Genomic DNA, 24,083 nt, shown 5'->3' on the forward strand with positions numbered 1-24,083 from the left:
TGATGCCTTTGCTGTTGATAGACCAGACTTCGGCGTGCCAAAACATTTCTCATGTGGGGCCTCTGTGTTCTCTTCTGCATTTGTGCACAAAGTGAACAATGAGAGGACTCATGGTCAGACTCAAGGCACAAGTTGTGAGGATCAGTCACAGACATGATTCTACCAGTCAGAGTACTTCTTAAAGCTTTTAGGACATAATGGGAAAAACAGCTGAAGTGAAATCAAATGGCTCAATGATGTAAGAAAGTTGTCTTTAAATTTTTTTTTTTTAATGAAGGACCCAGCTGGGAGCTCAGGCCTAAGGAGACTACTGCAGGCTGCAGAGAATAATGAAACTTAAAAGAACTAAGAAAATATAAGGAGACAAAGAAAAAAAATCTAAAAATTAGAGCTTTACCAAATAGCATATTTAACTATTCAACTGAACAAGAATAATGAAAAATATTATTCAACTGAATATGAATACCGGGCATTGAGCTTTAACAAATAGTAAAGAAGCAACATGAAATCAGAAACCAAGTGCTTATTTCAGTAGGATTTAGCACAGTAGTGCCCCAGATTATTCATATTCAAATTTTAAATCACAAATATTCAGTACAACCCTAATTAAAAAAAGACAAATTGAAAATTGGTCCTGTTACTCAAAAGGAAAAAAACAGGAAGGCAAGAGAAATTCTCAGAGGCAAAAAAAACCGCATGACAGAGGGAAAGGAAGACATCTTCAATGCTTCGCAAATGAAGTAAAACTGCACGTCCTGCATGAGTCAGGTAGGCGGGATCGGGCCTGCCAAAAGCTTCTGGAAGAAGGCTAGGCAGCTTCCATGAAAGGCTCCATGGATGACGTCACCCACACGTGACAACTACTAGTACTGCTTGTCTTCAGAGAAAATATTTTACTCACATAATTTAGGGATGATAGCGCATTCCATAACCAAATGTGAGAAGTGCATTTCTTCTTTTGTTTGTGACCTTTAGAAATTGTAAAACTTTTAAGTTATTTATGCAAGCAGAGAAGAAAACTTGTATGTAGAGAGGTGGTTTTATATATTCAACAAAATGAATGTGTGTTTTTTAATTCAACCTCTGTAAGATTTTGGATATTGCCTATTAGAGTATGGGAATACATGTGCAGTATGGTAATATATACATTTAATTTAGATATCAAATATAAAATATGTATAATTACTTAAGATGACAATTTTATGTTCTACAGTTTTACTTATATTGTACATGTTGTTTGCCCAATGCAGGTATCAGCTGAAACGTGGCCACTTTGGGCTCCTTTTACATCAAGTGAATATGCACCAGTAAAGAGATCATTAGCATACTGCTGTTTCCCGTAATTGAGATCCAACTCTATGTTCAGTCCTTGGCCACAGAGAAGTAACGGTTGAAGCATAAAGATTAAGCTGATGGTGTCATTAACAACTTTCTGTAAGTGAAGAAATGATCTACTTCAGTGGCTCATGCTATAGTTTGGAGAGTTTGATTCACAGTGCTCAGAGATTATTTTTTCATCTTTCACAGCCCTCGTTTGTTTATTTTGGGTTTTTTTTTTTTGTAGGAAGGTATGAAAAGTGTCTGTCCTTATCTTCTGTTAGGGGTTTTTTTTTTTTTTTTAATTTATATTTGAACAGGAAATACAGACATGCAACATTTATATAGAGATATACTCTCCATATAGAAGAATAAATTCAAGGAAAAAATTTTTAACTCTTCTTTAGACCACCATTACAAGGGGCTAGTCTAGGATTAGGAAGACTACTAATAAAAAAAAAGAAAAAAAATGTAAAGTGGTAATATGCTTAGCATGCATCTTCTGTTAGGGTTCAGGTGGTGAGACTACTCTGTTACAGAGGGTGTCTAGAAGGTTCATCTGTAGATTCTGATCCAGATGTTTGCTTTCTCAAGGGAGTAGCTCACTTACATCTTTCCAGTATGCATTGTTGTACCTCCTTGGAATCAATCTGGTTTTGCAAGCCTTATCCTCTCTGTCTTTTGAGCCTTTCAAGACGACTGCCTTGAAGGATCTTAATCAGTTTTTTTGGTGGCTATTTCTTTGGCCAGGAGAATTTCAGAATTGCAAGCATCATCATGTTGAGACCTCTTCTTACAGTCTACAGAATACGGAGTCTCTATTTGTCCTGTCCCTTCTTTTCTTCTTAAAGTACTTCCGAGCTTTCACATGAATCAGATAGGTAATTTGTCTTCCTTTCAAAAGGAGAACTAGGTGGATAAATTCAAAGTTCTGCAATGTTTGGATGTTCAAAAAATGCTAATGCATTACTTCGAAGTTACTAATGAGTTTGGTAAATCTGACTGATTGTACTTTTTGCTGGTGTCAAGAAGGGTAAAGCAGCCACAGAAGCAATTATTACATGCTGGCTGAAGGAGGTGATTGTTTCTGGGTATATTTTTAAGGTTAAAGATGTTTTTCAAGTTTTCAAGGCTCACTCAGAGGGGTTAATGTTTCTTGGGCTGAATTGTAGTCTTTCTCCAGAGAAATTTGTAAAGCTGCTACCTGGGCTTCTCTTCATTCTTTTGCCAAATTGTACAGACTCAATGTCAAAGCCAAGGAAACAGCTGTCTTTGGAGCTTCTGTCTTGTCAGCAGTTTTTTTTCTTTCTGCTCAGTGTAAGGAATGCTTTTTTTTTTTCTTTCTTACATCCTTTGTGTTCTGGACTTGTCTGTTTAGGATAATACGGAAGGAAAAATTTGGTCTTGCCTGCCAATTATCTTTCCTTGAATACAACCCAGAGCAGTCCAGATATCCTCCCTATCAATAGAAAAAGGTTCTCTTTTTATTATCTCTGGAACTTTTTAAAGCACACGTTCTCCTGTGGGGAGGTTCAGCGAAATCTGAGAAGTTTTACTTCAGAAAGCACTTGCTATTTTTATCCCTGAATTATTTTCTGATGTTTTCATTTGGGATATTATGGTTTTGCCTAGTATTCATATGTTTTGTTACAGGTATACTGATGAGATGTGGTTGCACTGACTTTTATAGTGCCGAGCTTGCATATCTGTCTCCATATGTTGGCTGACAGCTACACCCACATTTTCTGGACTGGTCTGACTGTACTCAAGAAAATTAGCAGGAAGGGGAGGAAGTGACATCACCATCAAGTATGGCTGCTTGAACGAAGAGCTCTGCAAATTACAGCATGTTGATCCATCCAGACACTGCTTTCATGGTTATTTTTTGCTTGCCGATATCCCTTAGAGCAGGGGCGACCTGGTTTGAATGGCAGATCAGCGGTAACAGGCGATTAATCTACAAAACTTTGCTTTTCAGCAGCAGGCTATCGCAACACTGGAAATGGAACTGGAAGAGGAAGTGCCTGATCTACAAGAGCCCAACCCTGGAAACCATGGCAAAATCTATACCTTCTGCAAACATCGGGGAATCTGAGGACTCAATTAGGATGATTGGGGCCTCCCTCTAAATGATTCAATCTGAAATAAAGGCTTTAAGAAGCGATTTCATGACCTTGGAAACAGATCTCTGGGGAGAGCTTACTGAATTGGGTCAACGCCTGATTGACACTGAGACCAGCTTGGAGGCTCATGCAATGGAAATATCACAAATTAATAAAAGTCTGGCTGAGAATAAACAGAATACTAGATATCTGCTGGACAAGATTGAAGACCTTGAAAAACAAAGACGCCGATCCAACCTCCAATTTAGAGGAGTTCCAGAAGGCCCTGATTATATGGACTGTGAAATAGTTGTTCAGCAATAGCAGGGGCTCTCCTTTCCTCAGGCAATGCTCCAGTGGATCCATCATCCATTATACTTGACAGAGGGTAACCCGAGGCAAAATCATGCTAAGGATATCATCGCCTGCTTTAAAGATTTTAAACTGAAGGAAACATTATTGGCTAAAGCTCAGGCGAATACTGCCTTTGAGTGGGATACCTACCATATTGAAATTTACCAGGCCCTGACAAATACCAAGTTGAAGCGAAGAGCTGAACTGCAGCCCTTGATGCAACACCTGTGAGAGAAGGGTATTAGATATAAATGGCAGCACCGTTCGCCTTAGATTTTTATAAGGAAGGCAAGCTACATTGGGTCTGCTTCCTTGAGGAAGCACAGGCTCATCCAGTGGAGAATCCCTCCCCTCCTTCATGAGTTGAGAGGACAAGATGGCAACGAGTCTCCCATGGACAGGGGTGTCGTCAGCAACAATATTTGTCAAAAAGCTTGATGGCACAATGCAAGAAATCTGGATTGTAAGGTCATTAGAACCCTAGCATTAATTGTTTAATATAACTGGATGGATCTTAAGCATTATTGGCTATGTACTATTAGGATGCACTGCTTCGTCTCGTACTATGTGGGCATGCCGAACACACGAGTGTTGTCTTGCCTACGGAAGAAGTAGGGTACTGGGGGGGGGGGGGGGGGCTATTCAGGGGGCACAGTGGTGTTATGGAGGACTTTAATTATTTTGAGTCTTGGATTTGGCAGCTGTCCCATGTCATACAAGTGGTATTTTATTTTTGTTACATTTGTACCCCGCGCTTTCCCACTCATGGCAGGCTCAATGCGGCTTATTCTGGGTATTCAGGGGCAATCTGATTTTAATAAGTCCTTTATGTTCTGTCTAGTTTAACTTGTATAACTCTGAATGTAAGAGGACTGCACACCCCAGTTAAGAGAAAACTTCTGTTCAAAGAACTGATTCGTTTAAGGGCAGACGTGGCCTTCATTCAAGAGACTCACTTGAAACCGGCCCATGAGCACTATGTAGCTCACAAAAAATATCAACATATTTTTTTTTCCTTCTAATTGATCTCAAAATAAGACTAGAGGAGTTTTGATAGCTCTTTTGTCTACCTATCCTTGGCAGATACAGAAAGTTGTGTCTGACAAGGAAGGTCATCATGTGCTCCTTTCATTAAAGTTGGGGAGCACAGACTTCACTTTTGGGTGCATATCTGTGCCAAATGAGGACCAAGTTGATTTTTCGGCTGTTTTGGGTCAAACTTTAGAGTTGGGGATGGTCACCTTTTCTTGGGAACAGTGTGTGTGTGTGTGGGGGGGGGGGGGGGGGGGGGGGAATTTTAATGTTACTTTAGACTAGAGAGTTGCACGGGGACAGAAATGCGACCCATTCCCGCCAGAATCAAACCCGTCCCCGCTCATCCCTGCCAGAATCTAACCCATCCCCACCCATCCCCGTGAGTAATCTCCTCCGTCCCCGCCCGTCCCCATGAGTGATCTCCTCCATCCCCGCCCGTCCCCATAAAAAAAGGAAGTATAAAGTATAAAATACTGAGTGGAGTGGACAGGGGGCACACAATGTACAGTAATACATTTAAAACGAATCAGAGAAAATATTTCTTCACTCATTAATTTACTGAATCTTACAAAAAGGGCAATAAATACATAAAACAAACTGAAGTTTTTTCCACACTAAAATAGAGAGAATTATTGGTCACCCAAACAGCACAATGTCCTCAACAAAAGAAACAAGTGGGTATGCTAATGCTTTAGCCGCAGTAAAACAGCTCACAAACAGCCAGTTCCCACCATGAGAGAAATAAACTACCTATACATATATAAAAAATAAAAGTAGTCAGCTGAGCTCACCTCTGTGCAGTTCTCTCCGAGGTCTGGCAGTGCCTGGAAGACTCACTACATACAACTTGAGCAAATCTCCTGCACGTGTTGAACTTGAGTTGAGACAGAGAGAGACCCGGGTGAAACCGTGCAAGTGCTCGTCAGGGACATCCTTTTTTTTTTTTTTTAGATTACAGATGAAGGATGTCTAAGTTTTAGGCGCTCAAGTCCCACCTTCGCTATGCCTCCAACACCCCTTTGAAATTTGGCCGTTCCTGCGATACAGCAGTTAAGGACGCCCAAAATGGACGTTTCTCAGATCACATCCACGCCTATGCTCTGCCCAACACCTCCCTTGAAATTTGGCCGTCCCTGGTGCAATGGAGCTGTTAAGGACGCCCAAAATGGACATTTCTCGGAGCACATCCACGCCTTTGCTCTGCCCGACACCACCTTGAAATTTGGCCGTCCCTGGCGCGATGGAGCAGTTAAGGACGCCCAAAATGGACGTTTCTCGGAGCACATCCACTCCTTTGCTCTGCCTGACACCCCCCTGGAAATGTGGCCATCCCTGGCGTGTTGGAGCAGTTAAGGACTCCCAAAATGGACGTTTCTCAGAGCACATCCACGCCTTTGCTCTGCCCGACACCCCCCTTGAAATTTGGCCGTCCCTGGTGCGCTGGAGCAGTTAAGGATGCCCAAAATGGACGTTTCTTGGAGCACATCCACGCCTTTGCTCTGCCCGACACCCCCCTTGAAATTTGGCCGTCCCTGGCGCGACGGGGCAGTTGAGGGCGTCCTTCTTTTCCCGCTGGAGGAGAGCTTGGTGTCTCCGCCCACTAAAAGAAGGGGCGATTAGCAAACCAGCAGCATGATTGATGCGATAGGGGCACAGATCTGCAGAAAAGCAGCGGCCTCTCAAACAAAGGTATGTGCGCGTCCCCACGGGAATCCCGCCAGAATATCCTCCATCCCCACGGGAATCCCGCATGTTTATTTCCATCCCCGCGGCACTCCCACTAACCCGGAGGGGACTTCCGTGGGATCCCCGCAAACCCCGTTCAGACCTCTACTTTAGACCCGATGTGGGATAATAGTGCAGCGGAGATTTCTTATGCACAGAGAGAACATGCATCTCTTAAACAGTTTCTGGTTCGTTGGAGCCTTTTTGATCTATGGCAACAAAGGCATCCAACTGGCAAGAATTTTACTTACTATTCATCTCACCATAAAGCGAATGCTACATACCTGTAGAAGGTATTCTCCGAGGACAGCAGGCTGATTGTTCTCACTGATGGGTGACGTCCACGGCAGCCCCTCCAATTGGAACACTTTACTAGCAAAGGCCTTTGCTAGTCCTCGCGCACCGCGCATACGCGGCTGTCTTCCCGCCCGAACCGGTTCGTGTTCGTCAGTCCCATATGTAGCAAAACAAACCAAGGGAAGACACAACTCCAAAGGGGAGGCGGGCGGGTTTGTGACAACAATCAGCCTGCTGTACTCGGAGAATACCTTCTACAGGTATGTAGCATTCGCTTTCTCCGAGGACAAGCAGGCTGCTTGTTCTCACTGATGGGGTATCCCTAGCCCCCAGGCTCACTCAAAACAACAAATATGGTCAATTGGGCCTCGCAACGGCGAGAACATAACTGAGATTGACCTAACAATTTTTCCAACTAACTGAGAGTGTAGTCTGGAACAGAATAAACATGGGCCTAGGGGGGTGGAGTTGGATTCTAAACCCCGAACAGATTCTGAAGCACTGACTGCCCGAACCGACTGTCGCGTCGGGTATCCTGCTGCAGGCAGTAATGAGATGTGAATGTGTGGACAGATGACCACGTCGCAGCTTTGCAGATCTCTTCAATAGTGGCTGACTTCAAGTGGGCCACTGACGCAGCCATTGCTCTAACATTATGAGCCGTGACATGACCCTCAAGAGCCAGCCCAGCCTGGGCGTAAGTGAAGGAAATGCAATCTGCTAGCCAATTGGATATGGTGTGTTTTCCCACAGCCACTCCCCTCCTGTTGGGATCAAAAGAAACAAACAATTGGGCGGACTGTCTGTTGGGCTGTGCCCGCTCCAGACAGAAGGCCAATGCTCTCTTGCAGTCCAATGTGTGCAGCTGACGTTCAGCAGGGCAGGAATGAGGACGGGGAAAGAATGTTGGCAAGACAATTGACTGGTTCAGATGGAACTCCGACACAACCTTTGGCAAGAACTTAGGGTGAGTGCGGAGGACTACTCTGTTATGATGAAATTTGGTGTAAGGGGCCTGGGCTACCAGGGCCTGAAGCTCACTGACTCTACGAGCTGAAGTAACTGCCACCAAGAAAATGACCTTCCAGGTCAAGTACTTCAGATGGCAGGAGTTCAGTAGCTCAAAAGGAGGTTTCATCAGCTGGGTGAGAACGACATTGAGATCCCATGACACTGTAGGAGGTTTGACGGGGGACTTTGACAAAACCAAACCTCTCATGAATCGAACAACTAAAGGCTGTCCTGAGATCGGCTTACCTTCCACACGGTAATGGTATGCACTGATTGCGCTAAGGTGAACCCTTACAGAGTTGGTCTTGAGACCAGACTCAGACAAGTGCAGAAGGTATTCAAGCAGGGTCTGTGTAGGACAAGAGCGAGGATCTAGGGCCTTGCTGTCACACCAGACGGCAAACCTCCTCCATAGAAAGAAGTAACTCCTCTTAGTGGAATCTTTCCTGGAAGCAAGCAAGATGCGGGAGACACCCTCTGACAGACCCAAAGAGGCAAAGTCTACGCTCTCAACATCCAGGCCGTGAGAGCCAGAGACTGGAGGTTGGGATGCAGAAGCGCCCCTTCGTCCTGTGTGATGAGGGTCGGAAAACACTCCAATCTCCATGGTTCTTCGGAGGACAACTCCAGAAGAAGAGGGAACCAGATCTGACGTGGCCAAAAGGGAGCAATCAGAATCATGGTGCCTCGGTCTTGCTTGAGTTTCAACAAAGTCTTCCCCACTAGAGGTATGGGAGGATAAGCATACAGCAGACCTTCCCCCTAGTCCAGGAGGAAGGCATCCGATGCCAGTCTGCCGTCGGCCTGAAGCCTGGAACAGAACTGAGGGACCTTGTGGTTGGCTCAAGATGCAAAGAGATCTACCAAGGGGGTGCCCCACACCTGGAAGATCTGTCGCACTACTAGGGAGTTGAGCGACCACTTGTGAGGTTGCATAATCCTGCTCAACCTGTCGGCCAGACTGTTGTTTACGCCTGCCAGATATGTGGCTTGGAGCCACATGCCGTAATGGCGAGCCCAGAGCCACACGCTGACGGCTTCCTGACACAGGGGGCGAGATCCGGTGCCCCCCTGCTTGTTGATGTAATACATGGCAACCTGGTTGTCTGTCTGAATTTGGATAATTTGGTGGGACAACCGATCTCTGAAAGTCTTCAGAGCGTTCCAGACCGCTCGTAACTCCAGGAGATTGATCTGCAGATCGCGTTCCTGGAGGGACCAGCTTCCCTGGGTGTGAAGCCCATCGACATGAGCTCCCCACCCCAGGAGAGACGCATCCCGTAGTCAGCACTTTTTGTGGCTGAGGAATTTGGAAAGGGCGTCCCAGAGTCAAATTGGACCAAATTGTCCACCAATACAGGGATTTGAGAAAACTCGTGGACAGGTGGATCACGTCTTCTAGGTCCCCAGCAGCCTGAAACCACTGGGAAACTAGGGTCCATTGAGCAGATCGCATGTGAAGGCGGGCCATGGGAGTCACATGAATTGTGGAGGCCATGTGGCCCAGCAATCTCAACATCTGCCGAGCTGTGATCTGCTGGGACACTCGCACCCGAGAGACGAGGGACAACAAGTTGTTGGCTCTCGTCTCTGGGAGATAGGCATGAGCCGTCCGAGAATCCAGCAGAGCTCCTATGAATTCGAGTCTTTGCACTGGGAGAAGGTGGGACTTTGGATAATTTATCATAAACCCCAGTAGCTCCAGGAGGCGAATAGTCATCTGCATGGACTGTAGAGCTCCTGTCTCGGATGTGTTCTTCACCAGCCAATCGTCGAGATAGGGCAACACGTGCACTCCCAGCCTGCGAAGCGCCGCTGCTACTACAGCCAAGCACTTCGTGAACACTCTGGGCGCAGAGGCGAGCCCAAAGGGTAGCACACAGTACTGGAAGTGACGTGTGCCCAGCTGAAATCGCAGATACTGTCTGTGAGCTGGCAGTATCGGGATGTGCGTGTAGGCGTCCTTCAAGTCCAGAGAGCATAGCCAATCGTTTTCCTGAATCATGGGAAGAAGGGTGCCCAGGGAAAGCATCCTGAACTTTTCCTTGACCAGATATTTGTTCAGGGCCCTTAGGTCTAGGATGGGACGCATCCCCCCTGTTTTCTTTTCCACAAGGAAGTACCTGGAATAGAATCCCAGCCCTTCTTGCCCTGATGGCATGGGCTCGACCGCACTGGCGCTGAGAAGGGCGGAGAGTTCCTCTGCAAGTACCTGCTTGTGCTGGAAGCTGTAGGATTGAGCTCCCGGTGGGCAATTTGGAGGTTTCGAGGCCAAATTGAGGGTGTATCCTTGCCGGACTATTTGAAGAACCCAACGGTCGGAGGTTACAAGAGGCCACCTTTGGTGAAAAACTTTCAACCTCCCCCTGACCGGCAGATCGCCCGGCACTGATACGTTGATGTCGGCTATGCTCTGCTGGAGCCAGTCAAAAGCTCGCCCCCTGCTTTTGCTGGGGAGCCTTGGGGCCTTGCTGAGGCGCACGCTGCTGACGAGAGCGAGCGCGCTGGGGCTTAGCCTGGGCCGCAGGCTGTCGAGAAGGAGGATTGTACCTACGCTTACCAGAAGAGTAGGGAACAGTCTTCCTTCCCCCATAAAAACGTCTACCTGAGGAGGTAGATGCTGAAGGCTGCCGGCGAGAGAACTTGTCGAAAGCGGTATCCCGCTGGTGGAGCTGCTCTACCACCTGTTCGACTTTCTCTCCAAAAATGTTGTCCGCTTGGCAAGGGGAGTCCGCAATCCGCTGCTGGATCCTATTCTCCAGGTCGGAGGCACGCAGCAATGAGAGTTTGCGCATCACCACACCTTGAGCAGCGGCCCTGGATGCAACATCAAAGGTATCATATACCCCTCTGGCCAGGAATTTTCTGCACGCCTTCAGCTGCCTGACCACCTCCTGAAATGGCTTGGCTTGCTCCGGAGGGAGCTTGTCCACCAAGCCCGCCAACTGCCGCACATTGTTCCGCATATGGATGCTCATGTAGAGCTGGTAAGACTGAATCTTGGCCACGAGCATAGAAGAATGGTAGGCCTTCCTCCCAAAGGTGTCTAAGGTTCTAGAGTTCTTGCCCGGGGGCGCCGAAGCATGCTCCCTAGAACTCTTAGCTTTCTTTAGGGCCAGATCCACCACACCAGAGTTGTGAGGCAACTGAGTGCGCATCAGCTCTGGGTCCCCGGTACTGGGACTCGATCTTCTTGGGAATGTGGGGATTAGTTAAAGGCTTGGTTCAGTTCGCCAGCAATGTCTTTTTTAGGACATGATGCATGGGTACTGTGGACACTTCCTTAGGTGGAGAAGGATAGTCCAAGAGCTCAAACATTTCAGCTCTGGGCTCATCCTCCACGACCACCGGGAAGGGGATGGCCGTAGACATCTCCCGGACAAAGGCCGCAAAAGACAGACTCGGGAGGAGAAAGCTGCCTTTCAGGGGAGGGAGTGGGATCATAAGGAGGGTCATCAGACTCCTCGTCAGAGAAATATCTGATGTCCTCCTCCTCCCACGAGGCCTCACCATCGGTATCAGACACAAGTTCATGAACCTGTGTCTGAAGCTGTGCCCGACTCGACTCCGTGGAAACACGGCCACGGTGAGAGTGTCGAGAGGTAGACTCCCTCGCCAGCACCGGTGAAGCTCCCTCCGCCGACGTCGTCGGGGAGCCTTCCTGGGAGGCGGCCGCAGTCGGTACCGCAAGCGGTACTGATGTCGGAGACCTCACCCCGGGCAAGGGGCCAGTCGGCGCCTCACTCGACGGTACCGGTGGCGCAAGCACCCCCGGTACCGGAGGGGAAGGGCGCAACAGCTCTCCCAGGATCTCCGGGAGCACGGCCCGGAGACTCTCGTGCAGAGCGGCTGTGGAGAAAGACATGGAAGCCGATGCAGGCGTCGAAGTCAGAGTCTGTTCCGGGCGTGGAGGCTGTTCTGGGCTGTCCAAGGTGGAGCGCATCGACATCTCCTGAACAGAGGGTGAGCGGTCCTCCCGGTGCCGATGCCTACTGGGTGCCGACTCCCTCGGCGACCCAGAGCTCTTGGTACCGATGCGGGAAGGTGACCGGTGTCGATGCTTCTTTGATTTTTTCAAACGAAGCATGTCACCGGAGCTTCCCGGTACCGACGAGGAGGACGTAGAATCCAGCCGTCTCTTCCTCGGGGCCGAGGCCGAAGAAGGTCGGTCTCAGGGGGGCTGTACCGCAGGAGCCCTCAGGGTAGGAGGAGACCCACCCGAAGGCTCACCGCCACCAGCAGGGGAATGGACAGCCCTCACCTGCACTCCAGTCGAAGCACCACCGTCCGACGACATCAGCAACAGCGGAGGTCCCGGTACCGCCGACGCCGCCTTCCGATGTCTCGGTACCGACGATGCAGAGGGTCGATACCTCGATGCCATCGATGCCGAGGTCGAAGGCCTTAACGCTGTCGACGTCAATGCACTCGACGCCTCCGGTGCTGTTGTCGACAAAGAGCCCGAGAACAACACGTTCCACTGGGCCAATCTCGCTACCTGAGTCCTCTTTTGTAAAAGAGCACAAAGACTGCAGGCCTGCGGGCGGTGCCCAGCCCCGAGACACTGAAGACACGACGCGTGCCTATCAGTGAGCGAGATTACCCGGGCGCACTGGGTGCACTTCTTGAAGCCACTGGGAGACTTCGATGACATGGGCGGAGAAATCACGCCGGCGAAATCAAAATTCGCAATGGTGACGAAGGGCACCAAAAATAAGGGAGAGAGAAAAAACCCATACCGAGGCCACAAAAAAGGCCTACCCCGAAAGCGAAAGGAAACTTACGTCGGGGAAACAAACTGGACACACGGGAAGGGACAAAGACCGAAGGTCTTTCTTTTTTTTTTTTTTTAGCGAAAACGCGAAGACGCGCGAGGGTCGACTTGAGGGGCGCGAAACGGCGGCAAAACACAACCGTCCCAAGAGCGGACAAAAGAAGACTGACAAACACGAGCCGGTTCGGGCAGGAAGACGGCCGCGCATGCGCGGTGCGCATGGGCGCGCGAGGACTAGCAAAGGCCTTTGCTAGTGAAGTTTCCGATTGGAGGGGCTGCCGTGGACGTCACCCATCAGTGAGAATGAGCAGGCTGCTTATCCTCGGAGAATGCAGTATTATACTAGTAAATGGGAACAAGATTTGGATACAACCTTTACTAGGGAACAATGGAAAAAGTCATTTCACTATCTGTTTAAAGTATCTATTGTCAGCAATCTGATTGAAAATAGCTTTAAGATTTTCTATCACTTGTAATATATACCAGTGAAAATTCGAAAAATGTTTCCAGGGGACCCGGATTTATGTTGGAGAAATTGCAGAGAGTGGGGGACTTTCCTACATGTGTGGTGGACATGCCCAGTCGTAAAGGCTTATTGGGCTTTTTTACTGGACACTGCAGAAAATATTAGGGCGCATGTATTCATTGCAAGCAGTTCATTGTTTACTACATCATAAACCAGCAACTGTCCTAGTCCCCCATCATAAACTGGTCATACTGCTCTTTACGGCTGCTAAGTTGGTTATTGCACAGGTGTGGAAACAAGCTGCCCTACTGTCTTGCAGAAGTTGGACTGTATTTTTTAACTTTCTAAGCTTACAGCTTTGCAACATGGACGATTAACTAAATTTTATGACATTTGGCAATTTTATGAACAGCGGAAGAAGAGATCTGGGTCCCTCTCTTCATAAGAGATGGCATTTTTGCTTATTATTACTGGTTTTGAATCAAGCTATGTATACACCACTGTTGAGCTATGTATACACCACTGTTGTCATGGGTGGAGGGAGGGGTGGGGGGTTGGATTTCTGTGTTTATATTGCTACTATATGCAGTATAGAAACTGCTCTGACAGATATTGGTTAGCATTTTTGTTGTATTAGAAGTTTCACCTCTTGTTAAATTTATATATGAAAACAATAAAATAAATGGTTAAAAATAAATAAATAAATAAATAAATTAGCAGGGAAAAACAAGTTTTCCCTTTCCTACTCTAGTAGCGCTCTAGAAATGTTAAGTAGTAGTAGTAGTAGTAGTACTCTGGTGGGCAAAAAGGTATCCCCTGCAGCTCCTTACCCAGTCAGGCAGTGCAGCCCAGGTGGGGATACGCTGGCAGAGGTCTCGCAGGATCCGGATAACTATGACACAAGACTGCAGGCCATTCGCTCGTGACTTTGTGGAAAGAAAAAAAAAAAAAATTTAGTCAACCAGCAGTATAAACAGATGTACAACCCACCAGAAGGGGACCTTGTCCCAGCATCCACAAGAGACAACTATCAGCTGCAGAATTTAAAGTAAAAAGAAACAAAAAGCTAAAATGCCCTCTTAAAGAAGTTGTGCAAAGCAGAGAAACTAAATTATCCACTGCCTTCCTCAGCTGCTGTTCTAAAGCACTGTTTCCCAAATCAGTCCTGCCTCTACTGTATGCAAATCTCTTTCGTGCAAATTCATTGCAGATATCCTGAATACCTGGACTGGCAAGTGGGTACTCCAGGCGTGACTTGGGAAACCACTGAGCAACATCTTTACAAGCATGGAATGCATTTTACCTGAAACCACTTGGCGTGACGAAGGGCACTCAAGGACTCCAAACATTTCTGCTTGCTCAGAAGGTCCTGGGGGTCTGGCTGAGGCTCCTTTGCTTCTGTTGAAAAACAAAGTTATACCTAAAAATATTAAATAGCTGTTATTGTCATCCAGGTTTTTAGGAATCATTTCTTTATAACCATCACCTGCTATTCTCTTCTAGCACTGAATGAACTACAAACTCACTGTACAGTCATGAATGCAACCTCTGCCTCTATGGGCTTCAGTAATAGAAGTCAGGCTCAGATAGAGAATCCAGCTTCCTCACAAAGAAGGACCCCCGGGGCACCAGACCTGACCTGGAATGTCTTCACATCTCTCCTCTCCCACAAATTCAGTTTGGATTTGTTCGTGGGATGCTTCTTGTTGAGCAGCTATGCATAAATCTAACTTTTCCAAATATCTGATAGTTATTTGAACTGCTAGGTGTCTGAAATGAAGCTACATGGGCAGGAATTATAGCCCAATGCAAACAGCATCAAAACTGGATACCAGGCATAAAACATTTTATCTATATAAAAACACCAATCACTAAAAGATACAGACACAACAGTATATCAATTTGTGGACATACACACATTTGCCCTATCTTAAGATTCAAAGAAGTTTAATATTAAAAAGGAAGACAGACCCTTAATGGGTTGAAAAGCACAAGTATTGATCAAGATAAACAAACAGGTTAAAATTATAAGAAATCTTCAGGATCCCTTCTTGCACATACCTTTCTCAGCCTCTTCATCTTTCATTACAGTGGATGTGATGGAAACCTTCACTTCCATTTTTGGCCCCTTGCTTGATGCAATGATGATGTGAGCTTCATCAATATTGCATGAAACTTCATACTGGTCTTGCGTTAATGTCTGGTGGGTTTAAAAAGAAAAACTGGCTCTGACCAATCCCCTCTCAAGTTTCACATGCAGAATTTTCCTGATCTGTCATAGAACTATGTTCAGAGAACAGAAAAAAAATAGGATCACCAGGACACATTTCTACAGGCAGGGTCACTAGGCCTGCATTAGAACAAACGCCAGAATACATTTGCACAACAAAATAGATTTGTTCATTACTTGTTTTATTAAAGTGATGTGGTAGCCAAGTAAGTCCACTTTTAAAGGTAATAAATAGAAATCAAAACACAGAAAACAAGATGATGATACCTTTTTTATTGGACTAACTCAAAGGTAACTCTTCTTCAGATCAAGCAAATGTTGACAAATACCAGAATATAAAGTGAAACAGAAACATTCCAATGACAGTCTCACAGGAAAAGGGAGGGGTAGGTTAGGTGAGAAACAGGGAGAGCTGGGTGGATGAGAGACATGTATGGCAGATTAAGAGAGTGACAAAGCAGTAGAATTTTATGGTTTATAATGGGACAGAAAGCATAGATCTTTGTTGTCTGGTGGGTGTCAAAATATTTCATCATTTTGATTTCAAGGGTCTTAATGTTCCTGGATTGTCTTAAAAACTCTTTTTAGTGTTCTTATCATAAAATCATCGATGCAATGTTCTGGTTTTGTAAAGTGCTGTCCCACAGAGGTGGCATCCTGGTTGGCATTGGAGTGTTTAATATTGTGTCTGTGTAAATTGAGCTGTGCTTTTAGCATCTGGCTTGTTCCTCCAATATAGTACCCTTATATAAGTACATACGTATTGCCACACTGGGACAGACCAAAGGTCCATCAAGCCCAGCATCCTGTTTCCAACAGTGGTCAATCCAGGTCATAAATACCTGGCAAGATCCCGAAAAGTTCAATACATTTTATGCTGCTAATCCCAGAAATAGCAGTGGATTTTCCCCAAGTCAATTTAATAATGGTCTATGGATTTTCCTTTAGGAAGCCGTCCAGACATTTTTAAAACCCCGCTAAGCTAACCGCCTTTACCACATTCTCTGGCAATGAATTCCAGAGTTGAATTACACGTTGAGTGAAGAAAACTTTTCTCTGATAGGAATTAAATTTACTACTTTGTAGCTTCATCGCATTCCCCCGAGTCCTAGTATTTTTGGAAAGAGTAAACAATCGATTCACGTCTACCCGTCCCACTCCACTCATTATTTTATAGACCTCTATTATATCTCCCCTCAGCCATCTTTTCTCCAAGCCGAAGAGCTCAAGACGCTTCAGCCTTTCCTCATAGGGAAGTCGTCCCATCCCCTTTATCATTTTTGACGCCCTTCTCTGTACCTTTTCTAATCCCACTATACCTTTTTTGAGATGCGGCGACCAGAATTGAACACAATATTCGAGGTTCGGTTGCACCATGGACCGATACAAAGGCATTATAACATCCTCACTTTTGTTTTCCTTTCCTAATAATACCTAACATTCTATTTGCTTTCTTAGATGCAGCAGCACACTGAGCAGAGGGTTTCAACGCATCATCGACGCCAAGATCCCTTTCTTGGTCGGTGACTCCTAACGTGGAACCTTGCATTACGTAGTTATAGTTTGGGTTCCTCTTTCCCACATGCATCACTTTGCACTTGTTCACATTAAATGTCATCTGCCACTTAGACGCCCAGTCTCCCAAGGTTCTCTTGTAATTTTTCACAATCCTCTCATGATTTAACAACATTGAGTAACTTTGTGTTGTCAGCAAATTTAATTACCTCACTAGTTACTCCCATCTCTGTATCATTTATAAAAATGTTAAAAAGCAGCGGTCCCAGCACAGACCCCTGGGGAACCCCACTATCTACACTTTTCCACTGAGAATACTGACCATTTAACCCTACTCTCTGTATTCTATCCTTTAACCAGTTTTTAATCCACAATAGGACACTACCTCTTATCCCATGACTCTCCAATTTCTTCCGGAGTCTTTCATGAGGTACTTTGTCAAAAGCCTTTTGAAAATCCAGATACACAATATCAACAGGCTCGCCTTTATCCACGTTTGTTCACCCCTTCAAAGAAATGTAACAGATTATTAAGGCAAGATTTCCCTTCACTAAATCCACGTTGGCTTTGTCTCATTAATCCATGCTTTTGAATATGCTCTGTAATTTTGTTCTTTATAATAGCCTCTACCATTTTGACCGGCACCAACGTCAGGTTCACCGGTCTATAATTTCTCAGATTCCCTCTGGAACCTTTTTTAAATAACAGCGTTACATGGGCTACCCTCCAATCTTACTTCTACAAATCATTTCTATAGCGCTACCAGTCATACGCAGCACTTCACAATTGAACATGAAGAAAAAGACAGTCCCTGCTCAGAAGAGCTTACAATCTAAATCAGGACAGACAGACAGGACAAATAAGGGATACGGGTAGGACAGACAGATAGGACACATAGGGAAAAGGGACTATTGAGGAGAGGAAGACAAGATAAGGTTACGAGCAGGTGACAAGTTAGGAATTAAAAGCAGCATCAAACAGGTAGACCTTTAGCCCGGTTTTGAAGGCGGCTAGGGAAGGAGCTTGACGTAATGGCTCAGGAAGTCTATTCCAGGCATAAGGTGCGGAGAGATAAAAGGACCACACTCGATTTTAAAGATAAATTACATATTACTAACAATAGTTCCGCCTGTTCATTTTTCAATTCTATCAGTACTCTGGGATGAATACCATCCGGTCCAGGAGATTTGCTGCTGTTCAATTTGTCAAATTGCCACATTACATCCTCTAGGTTTATAGAGATTTCATTCATTTTCTCTGACTCGTCAGCTTCGAATACCATTTCTGGCACCGGTATCTCTCTGAAATCTTCCTCGGTGAAGACTGTAGTAAAGAATTCATTTAATTTCTCTGCTATGGCTTTGTCTTCCCCGATTGCCCCTTTTACCCCTCGGTCATCTAGCGATCCAAGTGATTCTTTTGCCGGCTTCTTGCTTTACATTAAAAAACATCTCTATATATAAAAGGCAACACCAACGTTCTATGAAGCCTCCAACCGGAAGTGTGAAGGGGGAGAGATATCCGGTTTCCCCATGAGTGTCTGCCCCGCCTTCGCTCTCTCTCTAACACAAAACAGCAAAGCAGGAAATCAAATCGCTCTCTCTGTAACAATGAAGGACTCAGAGGGGGGAGGGGAGAGAGGGCAGGAACACACACACTCCCACATGCACACAGAAGAAAACCTTGCTAGCCCCCGTTTCATTTGCATCAGAAACGGGGCTTTTTTACTAGTTTTACTATATGTTTCTGCCTCCAACGCAATCTTTTTTCAAATTATCTCTTTGCCTTATCAGCGCTTTGCATTTGACTTGACATTCCTTATGCTGCTTCTTATTAATTTCAGTCGGTTCCTTCTTCACACTTTTTACATTGGAGGATGAGCATATGAATAATCCTCTTCTGAATGTTTTTCCCATGCGAGTGACTGTAGGATCCTGTGAAATCTGCTGGCACAGTTTGCTGATGAGAACATTGCAGGGGTGTGTGCCATTCTTCTTTTTGAGCTTCTATTAGGAGTTTTCTTTTCACTAATTTCTGTTTCAAATTAGAATGCCACCTCTGTGGGACAGCACTTTACAAAACCAGAACATTGCATCAATGATCTTATGGTAAGAACACAAAGGAAATTTTAAGACAATCCAGGAATGTTAAGACCTTTGAAGTCAAAATGATGAAGTATTTTGACACCCACCAGACAACAAAGATCTGGACTTTCTATCCCACTATAAACCATAAAATTCTACTGCTTTGTCACTCTCTTATCTGCCATATCTCTTTCAGTCTCTCATCCACCCAGTTCTCCCTGCTTCTCACCTAACCTACCCCCCTCTCTGTGATTCACTTTATATTCTGATATTTGTCAACATTTACTTATTTCCGTTCTGAAGAAAGTGAATCAAAAGATGTATTGTTAGTACAATAAAAAAGGTATCATCTTATTTTCTTTTCCATGTTTTATTTATTTCTATGTATTACCTCGTTTTATTAAAAATCCACTAACAGCCGGAACATGTTGCAGGAAGGTAGACTGGGCTTGCTTATTTATAGTAGGACCCATCTGTAATACAGGTAAGCATAGTTGTTTACCTGTAGAAAGTGTAGACAGCAGGGAACGCAGCCACACTTGTGGTGATGTCGCCCATAACGAATCCATTGTGCTGGAGCTCTCCTCCTGGAACCTTCTGGCTCCTCCTAAACATGCATCAGCCTTCCTGCACTGGTAATGGTCCCTACTCCCATCAATCTGTCTCTCAGCAGAATCAACAAGTTCTTTCCAAAGATGTCAAGGAGAAGGATAGCAAGAATGAAAAGCTGCATTTCCCTGCTGTCTACGGAGAACCCGTTAGAGATAAGCAACTACACTTTCTCCACAGACAAGCAGGGAACATGTACACATGCATGCTTGTGATGAGTCAGTAGCTGAGAATTACTTTGCAGTTGTACAGAAGTATTCAGTACTGCTCCTTGTACAGAAATGTTTCTTATTTATTTATCAAATATCTAGTCCACATTATACAAAAAAAATCTAAGCGGGTTACAAAGGATGGGCAGAGGGAAGACTAGCAGGCAAACAGATTATGGAGAATGTTTTGGCTGAATGTAGTATCCCTTACAGAGGCCACATCTGGGCTGTAGTTTTTTTTTTTTGCGAAGGTATGGATAGACAATGAAGGGAAATGTATGTGATGAAAGTAGCCCTGAGATTAGCCCCTGGGGCCACTGTGGCTCAGAGCAGCAAGGACCAATTTTTGGTGGGAGAGTCACCTGTTTAAAAGTAACAGAAGGAGATACAGTCTGATAATCTAGTTGAAGATGATGTATTTGAAAGCCAGTAAGCATGGATTGATCAGACTGAAAATAACAAAGCTGAAAGGTATACCATGAACTTCTGTAGCTTTCAGGTAGAACAGGGTGCCTCTTTTTGGCAGTCCAAGGTGTAAAGGATATGCTCTACTGTGGATGCGTGTGACAGTGGGAAAAAGGAGGGAAGCATGATGAATTGCTTCAGATGAAAGTTGGAGACTACTCTGGGAAGGAATTCGGGATGAGAGCGGAGAACAATCTTGCTGTGGAGGAACTGTGGGTAAGCTGGATAGGTGACCGAAGCTTGAAGTTCGGTGATGCATTTTGCAGATGTTATTGAAATCAAGATGACAGTTTTCCATTTAAGTGCTTGAGGGAAGTTAGGCTGAGAGGCTCAAATGGCAGTGGCATGAGCTGAGCGAGGACAATGTTGAGGCCTCAAATTGGTTAAGATTAGTGAGACCACTCATGAAGTGTGGAGGAAGAGAGGAGATGGCTTGTCATCTAGTGGGTCTTAAGAGGCTGCTATAGCAGAAGGGTGGACATGGATGTCTGGATTGAGTGAGATGCTAGAGTAAGGCACGACCTGGGCAGGAGGCACTTGTGAGGGTCTATATTGGCTAAGGTAGCCCATAGGGCAAAGCGGAACCATATAAAGTGGTAGGATCTCTCGGTGGTGGGTTTTCTGGCTGCTAAGAGGACAAATCTGATGTCCTGCGAGAACGAGAGGCAGTTTATGACAGCGAGTTCAATTTCCGGCCACTCAATCTCCAGGTAGCGAGGAAGAATCTGCTGAGGACCTTAGAGGATCAAGAAAGAGGAGCCCCCAGGACCATGAGACAGTGAATTTATCATATCCTTGGCGATGGCATGCAAAGAGAACAGAACTTGACAACTCACAGTCCCCAGAACAGCAAAGAGGTCAAGGTTAGGATGACCACAGTGCTCAAATAGTGCAGATACAACAGCCGGGTAAAGGGACCACTCATGAGAGTTGAGCTTTCAGCTGATGGCGTCTGCGATGTGACTGAGCTCCACTGATAGGTAGGCAGCTTGACTGGAGGTGGAGAATGGCTACAGCATAAGAATAACATACTGGGTCAGACCAATGGTCCATCTAGCCCAGCATCCTGCTTCCAACAGTGGCCAATTCAGATCACAAGTACCTGGCACAAACCCAATTAGCAGCATCATTCCATGATACCAATCCCAGGGCAAGCAGTGGTTTTCCCACGTCGATCTCAACAACATACTATCGGCTTTTTCTTCAGGAACCTGTCCAAATCTTTTTTAAACCCAGATACTCTAACCGCTGTTACCACATCCTCCAGCAGCGAGTTCCAGAGCTTAATAATTCGTTATTATATTTCCTTCTATTTGTTTTAAAAGTATTCCATATAATTTCATTGAAGGTCCCCTGGTCTTTGTACTTCTTGAAAGCGTGAAAAATCAATTCACTTTTACCCATTCTACTCCACTCAGGATTTTATAAACCTCACTCATATCCCCCCTCAGCTGTCTCTTTTCCAAGCTGAAGAGCCCTAACCTCTTTAGCCTTTCCGTATATGGGAGGGAGTTCCATCCCCTTTATCATTTTGGTCACTCTTCTTTGAACCTTTTCTAATTCTGCTATATCTTTTTTTGAGATACGGCGACCAGAACTGAATGCAATATTCAAGGTGAGGTCGCACCACGGAGCGATACAGAAGCATTATAATATTCTTTGTCGTTTGAATCCCTTTCCTAATAATTCCTACCATCCTGTTTTCTTGTTTGGCTGCTGCCACACACTGGGTAGAAGATTTCAACTTATTGTCTACAATGACACCTAGATCTTTTTCTTGAGTGCTGACTCCTAAGGTGGACCCTAGCATCAGGTAGCTAAGATTTGGATTATCCTTCCCAATGTGCATCACTTTGCAATTGTCCACATTAAATTTCATCTGCCATTTGGATGCCCAGTCTTCCAGTTTCCTTAGGTCTTCCTGCAATTTTTCACAATCTGCATGTGTTTTGACAACTTTTAATAGTTTTGTGTCATCTGCAAATTTAATCACCACACTCGTCATTCTATTTTCCAGATCATTTATAAATCACCTATCCCCCCCATCCTGTTAGACTGTCACTGAAATGCTTTGATGTTTCACTCATCCCCTGTCTCCATGCATACGGACTGTCACTGAAATGCTTTGATGTTTCGCTCATATATACTGTCATCTACCAACATTTGCTTATTTCCGATCTGATGAAAAGGGCAACCTTCGAAAGCTAATCAAGAAATGTATTATTTCCAATAAAAAAGTATCATCTTATTTTCTTTTCCATGTTTTATTTTATTTCTATTGATTACCTTTAAAAGTGGACTAACACGGCTACCACACCTCTCTACTCATAAATATGTTAAATAGCACCAGCCCCAGTACAGATCCCTATGGCACTCCACTACACTATTCACCCTCCTACATTGAGAGCAATGACCATTTAACCCTACCCTCTGTTTTCTGTCCAACAACCAATTCCTAATCCACAGAAGGCCATTTGTCTCCTATTCCATGACTGTTTAATCTTCTCAGGAATCTCTCATGAGGAACTTTAAAAGATTTCTGAAAATCTAGATACACTACATCAACTGGCTCACCTTATCCACGTATATTTATGCCTTCAAAGAAATGAAGCAAATTGGTGAGGCAAGACTTCCCTTGCTGAACCCATGCTGACTCTGTCCCATTAACACGTTTGTCTGTGTGCTCCGTAATTGTATTCTTTATAATAGAAGAGAGAACCAGCCTCGTATTACTGCAAAGCTCTGGAGGAATTGGGTTCTAGTTGACTGACAGGATGACCTCTTGTCCGCAAAAAAGGAAGACTGGTGTGCCTGAAAGCGGGATTCCTAACCATATTACTGACAACCAGGCTGGTACCGTCTACAGTCTCGAAATAGACAGCTACCGAAGACAGATGACCAGAGGCTTTCAGTTTTTCCTCCAGCAACTGCTATGGTTTAGTTCTCTCCAGTTCTTCCATCAAGTTACTGAGATCTTCTCCAAATAGCCACTTGCCCCGAAAGAGCAGTTTAACTAAATGTGACTTTGACGCTGCATCTGCTACCCAATGCCACAACCAGAGTTGTCAATATGCCGTGATAGCCAAAGACGTATGTCATAAATAGCATCTGCTAAGTAGGCCAACCCTGCTTCCAGCTGAATCTGAAGATGTGCTGCTGCCAATCGTTTCCTCCAATTCTGCGAGATTCTCAGTAGCATACACTGCAGTGCCCCCAATGCTGGCCATTGGGGGCACAGAGGGAACACCACTTAACTGCCTCCACAGGAGTTGCCATTCACCATGACTGTCATCAGCGCAACACAATATATCCCAAGCGTTGAGTCAGGATCCGACACCTATGCACCAAGTAGAACTTGCAGCCCTCCAAGTGGTTCTGAGTCAAATTTTAGTAGGACTTACCATGCTGGCTGCTTTCCCCAAGCTCACAAAAAGCTCAGGACTGACACACTGTCCCACGCTCTCCAGCAAACCTTTTGCCTTTTTTTTTTAGGTTGTGCTGGAAAAGGAAAGCTCCACATGAAACAGGGGAGAGGTGATAGGAGGGAAGAAGTACATTCATGGGGCACCTCCAGATATGACTCAACAGACTCAAGCCACCCTCATAGCTCAACTTAGGACCAGCAATCAACTGGACCAGGAGCAAATTACTCAGAACCTGAAAAGTGTGTCCATCCACCTGCTGGAGACAGAAAAAACTGAGAAGGTGGACTGACTGGATGCCAAGAGAGATATATCTCAGCTCAGTTTTCAGTTCTCTATCTCCACCTGCTGGTTGATGGATATAACTATCCCACAGGTTCTGGAATACTGGGAAGCTACGTAATGGAATGGAGGGTTAAGTTCCCCAGGTTCTCAGTCCACGGCACTAACTATTGGGCTACTTCTCCA

The 24,083-nt window shown here is 45.3% G+C and overlaps 1 protein-coding gene across 2 annotated transcripts in view; it reads right to left on the reverse strand.

Moving 5' to 3' along the window:
• Positions 1 to 24,083, reverse strand: part of ZFR2 (zinc finger RNA binding protein 2) — a 324,672-nt gene that overhangs the window by 44,282 nt on the left and 256,307 nt on the right. For both annotated transcript variants that reach the window (XM_030220048.1, XM_030220047.1), the window contains 3 exons: positions 15,143 to 15,281; positions 14,385 to 14,479; positions 13,912 to 14,007 (listed from right to left, as the gene is read on the reverse strand). In XM_030220048.1, the coding sequence (XP_030075908.1) occupies positions 13,912 to 14,007; positions 14,385 to 14,479; positions 15,143 to 15,281 (330 nt within the window). The remainder of the gene's footprint in view (positions 1 to 13,911; positions 14,008 to 14,384; positions 14,480 to 15,142; positions 15,282 to 24,083) is intronic.

The sequence above is a fragment of the Microcaecilia unicolor genome, chromosome 11, assembly GCF_901765095.1.
Source record: "Microcaecilia unicolor chromosome 11, aMicUni1.1, whole genome shotgun sequence".
Lineage (NCBI taxonomy): Eukaryota > Metazoa > Chordata > Amphibia > Gymnophiona > Siphonopidae > Microcaecilia > Microcaecilia unicolor.